General features: G+C 42.2%; 1 protein-coding gene across 1 annotated transcript in view; it reads right to left on the bottom strand.

The window, feature by feature from the left end:
• Positions 1-720: 720 nt before the first annotated feature.
• LOC123752824 (alpha-2-macroglobulin-like) overlaps positions 721-9,087 on the bottom strand; it is an 89,303-nt gene continuing 80,936 nt past the window's right edge. The window contains exons 17-18 of the mRNA XM_069314670.1: positions 4,476-4,877; positions 721-1,218 (exon numbers count right to left, since the gene is read on the bottom strand). Of these exons, the coding sequence (XP_069170771.1) occupies positions 1,183-1,218; positions 4,476-4,877 (438 nt within the window). The 3' untranslated portion in view covers positions 721-1,182. The remainder of the gene's footprint in view (positions 1,219-4,475; positions 4,878-9,087) is intronic.

Below are 9,087 nucleotides of genomic sequence, written 5' to 3'. Positions count from 1 at the left end.
CAATCACCTCCCAATCCAATGTGTCCAGTCACATTTTTGCGCAATCATAATGCGCAAAAATACCACTCGAGTATAATATATTATGATGATTTACCTAATAGAGACTTTAGGGTCTTCGTAGTACAGTCGGGTTCGTTCCCGACTCACAAACGGGAACTCCGAGAATCACCTAATGCATCTGTTCACCGCATCCTGGGGAGGATCAGTAGTTCGACCCTGGGGTGAGGGGGGGGACCGATGTATAAATATATACATCGGATGTATAAATATACCAGTGTATAATATATTGGCCAAATATGCCAATGTATAAATATACTCTGGCTGTCTGTCCCCGACACAATGGATTATTAAAATAAACTAACCATACAAGGCAATGAACTCGACTTTATACCTTGTGGAGACTATACTTTAAGAATTAGTTTAATTAGAGACGTTAGTCTTGACCAAAAATCTGTACCTTTTACTCTAAAATTACAACACCTCTTCATCAACTATTTCGACTAAAGTTCCAAGTAGGATTAAGTTCACTGGTACAGATGGAAACACCAGGTTTCTCTCTATAGGTCAGTGACAAAACTACAAATCTCAATATTCTCGATTTTGGCTGCAACAAATATTTAGCCTTATACCTGCAAAGGGTTAAGACAGCACAGGATCGGAGCAAATGGAAAGACTTGCTGTGGTTGCCAAAAACTAGAAAAGTTATGTATAATAAATGGCTTTTCCGGAGAAAGATTATATTTTTTTTGACAAAAACTGTTTAATTGTTCCAGTTGCAAACAATAAGGCACATGTTTACTCTCACTCAGAATACACACAACTGATACTGCTGATATACGCACGTGTAAACAGACTTTTAATTACCGATGGAAAATTAAAATGCACAATAACCAAAAAGGACACGAGATAATACATACACAAGTAACTGGCAGATGTCCCTTTTGATTGGTAATAAAATTATAGGCAAACATTATTGCAAGGCAAACAGATAATAACGGAGAGATGATAACTGTAGGATGAAGTCGGATGTGTTCGTTAACATAGTCCACCACTTTTGCAACGTTGGAATCTTCTAGAAATTTATGAATGAATGTCAGTCCTAGCATCAGTTGTTATCCCAGCACAAGCTATTGATCCTAGCATCATTTTAGTATACTAGGAATACTATCAGAAGTGTATGTCCTAGCGGCACTCAGTTGGAGGAGGAAGCGTGTAGCTCTGCAATGAGAGAAGAAAATATATATTAATATTTTGGTTGTGGCAAACTACGACCATATAAATAATAAAGTTGAGTCTCCTGAACCAGTTGCACCTCTTCCACCTATTGCTTCTCACCTTTCACAGCAACGTCTACCATTTTTTACAAACTCCTCACTGCACCAGAGTTTTCAGACAGTATAGTAAATTAGACAATCAGCAAAACAAACTACATACCTTGATAAGGGAAAAACGATGGAAGAAGAGTACGGTAATTTGTCAATGTCAAGATAACTTGCATTAGTATCGAAGAGCATCACCAAATGGCAGCTAAAGTCAGCTTAGTGTTTGTTTCACTTGCGAGTCCGGTTGACTCACATGGCTGGCCCCAAGACGCTCTTTTGTAAAGACCATCATTGTTGTCTAACATAGGAGGAGTTAACGTTACTTTGGACATATATTGTCTTTATCTTATGGGGTGGGGGGCAGATAGCTTCCTTAGTTTTATTTGTCATTACTTTTCACAATTGTGGTTCAGTTAAGAAGAGAGAAGACGGGTAATACCCTGAATGTATTTCAGATTTATCTTTCCTGACATCATCTTGTTTCCTGTTTCTGCAGCAGAGCTATCGCCCTATAGTGTGGGCATCAGTTGCCCCGGTGTCTGAATAATACTTGGGTCCTCAACCAAGACTTGTTGAGGGGAGATTCTAAAGGTCCTTGTGCACACAAGTAATTATCAAAGAAGGCGCCAAGGCAGAAGTCAATGTAGCACCGTCTGTGTCGCAAGATTTTCAAACGGAGCATGATATCACTCAAGATGCCAATACGAAAACAGAAGGGGGCCTAAGGTGAATGATATCAAGGTATCGAATTCACCAAGGATTGTAATCAGAGACAACGACTCCTAGAGAGATTAGGAAAGGAAGACACACGAACAGCCAGAAAATCAGGGCAATCGACAAGGAGGTTTAAGGCTGGACATGGACAACGCAGTTTGGACAAGAGAGAGCAGGACGTTGTTCCATTAAGTGACCACAAGTCAGGTAGGTGTGCCTTGTGTGCATATTTTGTTATGTTTTCAGTATATTCGTGCTTCGTCGTGCCCTGTGTAACGATGTATCTTGCTCGTTTATACGATTCCACTTCAGTGGAAGATATGGATTCGTGGGATTGATATCAGTGGCACCGTCTACTTTTTCCTCGTTTGTACTTTCTTGAGTTGGCCCACGCTCCCCTTGTGTCCGGTGCGTCTGGACGTTTATTAATAAATCACCCATATAGTTCCCATTGGGATTGGGTGGCTGGTTAACCAAACATTTTTCATAATAAAGTTTTGTATGTTTTGGGATTTTCTGTATCATTTGATTCGTTAATGCAAGCAGAATTAACTCGGTTAATGCTGTTTGCAGCTTTCAGGAAAGCAAAATTTGCTGTTGCTCTTTGCCTATGTTGGCTGAGCCGCCCTCCTGGATGACAGCTTCAGACACTTATTGTACTCCATCCAGACACCTCAAGGTTTCGGCTTTTGCAAGTCTTCAATTGTGGCCAACACTGTGGGAGGCGAGCCTCCTCTTTTTTAAGAATCCTGAAGTTTTGGTATAGTGACTTGAGTTAAATTCTTAGTTTTACTGTCTGGGGCTGGGAGATCGGCTGGCATCTTTACTTGCCTCTGCCACCGCCTTTGATAAGGGTTATTAAACAACCTTGGCCTCAGACTTCTGCTGTTTCTGACATATTAACGGTGGATCCTTGTGGGGTAAGTGACGGTATTGTAGAAGCCTAGTCCCTTCTTCTGAGTTCGTCCATTGTGTTTGTGAAACGATGGGAGTTCCTTTCCCATCGAATCAAACTTTCCCATCATCAAACCCCATCAAGATGGTTTCTCATCACCCCCCCCAACTTTTGTTGGAGGGGGGGGGGAGGGGTCAAGGTTTTTATAGAAGGCATTTATACCCATCCTCCCTAGGTTGTAATAGCGGGCATCTCTACGCCTCCTCTTTCCCTTTGTTGTGAGGGAAGGGTAGGGTTTTAATAGAGAGCATCTCTTCTCCTTCTCTTTCCCTTTGTAGGGGTGAAACACCATAAATTGTTTTATTTACGATATTCACTGAAACAATTAGAGTCAGTCCAGGAATTGTGTGGCGAGCGTCTGTCGGTCCTTGAGAATAACAGTCACACTTTTTAATGCGCTAATGTTTACATGTTGGGTATAGGTCAGGTTGTGTCAGGTGTCCTTGTCCTCTACTATACTGATACCTGCAGACAGTGTTGTGATCTTTCCCTAATACAAGCCCCTGTCTAGGTGTGATAGTAAGATATTTAGAGCTGTGTGCTGTACACTTTCGAGCTGTGGGTTGAAGACGCTATTACAGTGTTGGCTGCTGGGATACCTTTCTCAGCTGTTCGTCCCCCAAGCTCTGTGGTCCCGGCCTCTCACCCCTCACTGGCCAGCCTTTCATCTTTGTGCTTCTTTATTACTCTCTCTTTCAGTTCAAAGTTGGTTTTCGTCACCAAGGCGCAGTTGGGTATTTGCTCCGGAAAGCTACCGAAGACCAGCCCAGAAATCAAAAATTTAAAGTCATGAAATTCGCTTGTTTGGGCGGCCTCGTTTGCTCCCTGTTCCTGTAGTTGTTCCCTGTGTTGTTCGGGGCTGCTTTAAGGCGGCTCGTAGTATGTTGACATTCAGCAACCTACTTCTTCCCTTGTTTCCTGTTCTCTCTCATCGTGACATCCAATTTGTCTTTGTTCACTAGTACTTCCTGGGCAGTATTTACCGATTATGAGGTTGCTCTAGGATCCCTATCGCCACTATGAGCTCACCAGATTATTTTCCTGTGTCTGGGGTGGGTGGGAACAAGTCCAGAGGTGTGACGGGTCAGTAGTGCCGGGGCCTGGCCAGCTATTTAGGCCGCCCAAAAAGGGCCATTTCGTTACATTCAACCCATAATTATACATAAGCTCTAAGAGATCTGTAAGTACAATTTCGGTCTAGCTATAACGTAGGAGTGTTATGAAAGAATACATGAATAGTTCAAAAGCTACAGAGCAAAATCAATTTGTACTGAAACTGGAAACTATTCCAGTAATAAAAATGTGATGCAATACATTTTAAATAAGACAAATTTAATTATTAAAAAACTATATTTTATTGGAAAGTCAATTCATTTAATTTCATTTTTTATATTTAAGTTATAAATATTTAGCAGAATAAAAAATAGCATTTTGTTGTTGAGGAAAGATGAGGAAGGAAAGACAACCCGGAACGATGGACTGACCTTTGAGATCTGGAACTCTGGCTGATAGTAGTCATAGAGACGCACTGTGCCGGGCTTGACCTCCTCCACCTCTATGTCTCTTATTACACGGAAGTTTGCACAAGTGTCTTTAGCAGTTAATTCTTCAATATAGAAAGCTATCTTGCTGCCATCTACATCATATCGCTTTATATTTTTATCCTTTTTAAGAAGTTCCTTCAGATCATCTTTCTCTGGGATGTAACCGGAAATGAGATTGACCTCAATGACGGCCATATTGGACTTGCCGTCCGGGAGGCGGTAGGAGGCGCACACAGTGATGCGCTTGGTGACGCACTTCTCATCCGGCACGGTGTTTGTGTTGACGGTCATGTCGAAGGCGTCACTCGCCTCAGCCTCAGGAATGTTGTACCGCAGAACAGCCTGAAACAAATTATTAATGCAATAATTATCAGAATGCACTAAGCCTGCATGTCAATTGTTACAATCTCGCAGCTCATTACTTGGCTTGCCTTTGGCCTCGTACTCGCCAACTTCCACCATGAGAAGCTGGCAGTCAATACCACCTTTATGAACCTTTGGCCTCATACTCGCCAACTTATACCATGAGAAGCTGGCAGTCAATACCACCTTTATGAACCTTTGGCCTCATACTCGCCAACTTCCACCATGAGAAGCTGGCAATCAATACCACCTTTATGAACCTTTGGCCTCATACACACCAACTTCCACCATGAGAAGCTGGCAGTCAATACCACCTTTATGAACCTTTGGACTCATACACGCCAACTTCCACCATGAGAAGCTGGCAGTCAATACCACCTTTATGAACCTTTGGCTTCATACTCGCCAACTTCCACCATGAGAAGCTGGCAGTCAATACCACCTTTATGAACCTTTGGACTCATACACGCCAACTTCCCCCATGAGAAGCTGACAGTCAATACCACCTTTATGAACCTTTGGCCTCATACTCGCCAACTTCCACCATGAGAAGCTGGCAGTCAATACCACCTTTATGAACCTTTGGACTCATACACGCCAACTTCCACCATGAGAAGCTGGCAGTCAATACCACCTTTATGAACCTTTGGCCTCATACTCGCTAACTTCCACCATGAGAAGCTGACAGTCAATACCACCTTTATGAACCTTTGGCCTCATACACACCAACTTCCACCATGAGAAGCTGGCAGTCAATACCACCTTTATGAACCTTTGGACTCATACACGCCAACTTCCACCATGAGAAGCTGGCAGTCAATACCACCTTTATGAACCTTTGGCCTCATACTCGCCAACTTCCACCATGAGAAGCTGGCAGTCAATACCACCTTTATGAACATGAGAACAAGAATTAAGGACGCTGCAGAAGGACTATTGCCTTACTCGTGGCAGCTCCTGTTTATATCCACCCAACCTCATCTATCTATGTCTATCCTACGCTTGAAACAATCAAGGTATCCCACTTGTATTATGTAACCCTGGTAATTTGTTCCACAAATCAACAACTCTGTTTTCAAACCAGTATTTACCCAGGTCTTTTCTCAAATTAAACTCATTCAATTTATATTTATTACTTCATTTTGTATTTTGTGTTTAAATATTTAATACCTTATTACTATCCTTCCTGTTATGCCCACTCATTTCTGTCACTCTTAACTCTTCACTTTTCTTTCTTAATATGGAATGTTTCTAGTTTGTGGGATAAACTTAGTTATCCTTTTCTGAACTCGTTCTAGTGAATTGATGTTAATCCTAAAGTATGATGACCAAAACTGTACTGCATAAATCATACATTTATATACAAATTGTTTGGCTTTAAATTTCTACTAATCATGACCCCCCCCCCCAGATATTCTTTGTAATAAACTGCTTAAAATAAACAAGACAAGAGTGAAAGTAATTTAGCGAAACATGGTCTGTTCTTAGTGAAACTACATTGTGTTTAATTTATTAATCCATGTCTTTAAAGACGAACAAATGAATTTTGTGATTATCAGTTCAAGCAATGTACCTACAATGAATATAAAGCTAATTGGACAATGATCTCTTGCAATGTCCATTGCAAGAAATCTATTTCCATTCTTGAATATGGGAACTACATAAGCAACCCTCCCCGGCTCCTGAACTCTGCTAGACTCTATCCATTTATTCAATAAGCAAGATAGGGGCTCTGCAAGCTCTTTTACAAGCTCTGGCAAACACTATTCTGGCCCTGGGGACTTTAATATCTTCAATGTTTGTTTATTAATTTGCTCATTGATTACCACTTAACCAGTTAATTTGTACAAAATTACTAATTGCAGTAGCAAGATGGAATATAAACAACGATGTTAACAAAAATTGCACACCCGCTGTGAATTTGAGCTGCCGCTAGAAACTGTCAAAGTATATTCCTGCTGAACCGTTCCAGCAGAGCTTGCTATAAAGCAGGAGAGGTAGATGATTTTAAGTTAAACATTAAGTAATGATTTACACAAGAACACGATCAAAGCTGTAGGATAAAGAGGAAGAAATATTGCATAGAAGGAGAGGGATTAAAGTAAGGCCATTCTAATATCCCGTAGGAAGCCCGCAGTTCACCCGAAAAGTAAGTCAACGGAGGGAGCGCCGGTGAAGGAAGGAAGGGAATTTTGGTTGTGGGTGATTCCCAGGTGAGGTATTTGGGTAGAACATTTTGTGCCCGGGATGGAGGGAACAAGTTATGGTCTTGATATCCGGGAGCAGGAATAGAGGATATTGTAAACAATATGAATGATATCAAGGCCGGAAATGAGAACCAACCCGTAGCTTGTATCAGTGTGAGCGTATGTCTTTGGCTGTACTCACCTATTTGTACTTACATGCTTGCGGGGGTTGAGTTTTGGCTTTTTGGTCCCGCCTCTCAACTGTCAATAAACTGGTGTACAGATTCCTGAGCCTACTGGGCTCTGTCATATCTACATTTGAAACTGTGTATGGACTTTGCCTCCACCACATCACTGCCTAATGCATTCCATCTGTTAACTACTCTGACATTGAAAAAGTTTTTTCTAACGTTTCTGTGACTCATGTGGGTACTCAGTTTCCACCTGTGTCCCCTTGTTCGCGTACCACCAGTGTTGAATAGTTTATGCTTGTCTACCTTGTCAATTCCCCTGAGGATTTTGTAGGTAGTGATCATGTCTTTCCTCACTCCTCTGTCTTCCAGTGTCGTAAGGTGCATTTCCCGCAGTATTTCCTCGTAACTCATGCCTCTTAGTTCTGGAACCAGTCTTGTGGCATACCTCTGAACTTTTTCCAGCTTCGTCTTGTGCTTGATAAGGTACGGGCTCCATGCTGGGGCCGTGTGTGTGTACTCACCTCTGTGAGTACACACACACGGGGGTTGAGCTCTGGCTCTTTGGTCCCGCCTCTCAACCGTCAATCAACAGGTGTACAGATTCCTGAGCCTATCGGGCTCTATCATATCTATACTTGAAACTGTGTATGGAGTCAGCCTCCACCACATCACCCCCTAATGTATTCCATTTGTCAACCACTCTGACACTAAAAAAGTTCTTTCTAATATCTCTGTGGCTCATTTGGGCACTCAGTTTCCACCTGTGTCCCCTTGTGCGTGTTCCCCTTGTGTTAAATAGACTGTCTTTATCTACCCTATCAATTCCCTTCAGAATCTTGAATGTGGTGATCATCTCCCCCCTAACTCTTCTGTCTTCCAGCGAAGTGAGGTTTAATTCCCGTAGTCTCTCCTCGTAGCTCATACCTCTCAGCTCGGGAACTAGTCTGGTGGCAAACGTTTGAACCTTTTTCAGTTTAGTCTTATCCTTGACTAGGTATGGACTCCATGCTGGGGCTGCATACTCCAGGATTGGCCTGACATATGTGGTATACAAAGTTCTGAATGATTCTTTACACAAGTTTCTGAATGCCGTTCGTATGTTGGCCAGCCTGGCATATGCCGCTGATGTTATCCGCTTGATATGTGCTGCAGGAGACAGGTCTGGCGTGATATCAACCCCCAAGTCTTTTTCCTTCTCTGACTCCTGAAGAATTTCCTCTCCCAGATGATACCTTGTATCTGGCCTCCTGCTCTATACACCTATCTTCATTACATTACATTTGGTTGGGTTAAACTCTAACAACCACTTGTTCGACCATTCCTTCAGCTTGTCTAGGTCTTCTTGAAGCCTCAAACAGTCCTCTTCTGTTTTAATCCTTCTCATAATTTTAGCATCGTCCGCAAACATTGAGAGAAATGAATCGATACCCTCCGGGAGATCATTTACATATATCAGAAACAAGATAGGACCGAGTACAGAGCCCTGTGGGACTCCACTGGTAACTTCACGCCAATCGGAGGTCTCACCCCTCACCGTAACTCTCTGCTTCCTATTGCTTAGATACTCCCTTATCCACTGGAGTACCTTACCAGCTACACCTGCCTGTCTCTCCAGCTTATGTACCAGCCTCTTATGCGGTACTGTGTCAAAGGCTTTCCGACAATCCCATTTATATCTGAATCTTATATCACCCACTGAATTCCATTTCCTCATATCCCACTCATTTAGGGTAAATATCAAATCAAGCATTGCTGGTTCATCTTTTCCTCTCATTCTTGTTGGTTCTTTGATGTGCTGGCTTAGAAAGT

Source organism: Procambarus clarkii, chromosome 79 (assembly GCF_040958095.1).
Source record: "Procambarus clarkii isolate CNS0578487 chromosome 79, FALCON_Pclarkii_2.0, whole genome shotgun sequence".
NCBI classification, from domain to species: Eukaryota; Metazoa; Arthropoda; class Malacostraca; order Decapoda; family Cambaridae; genus Procambarus; species Procambarus clarkii.
Note: the sequence above shows the minus strand (reverse complement) of the source record. Positions and strands in the feature narration are given on the sequence as shown.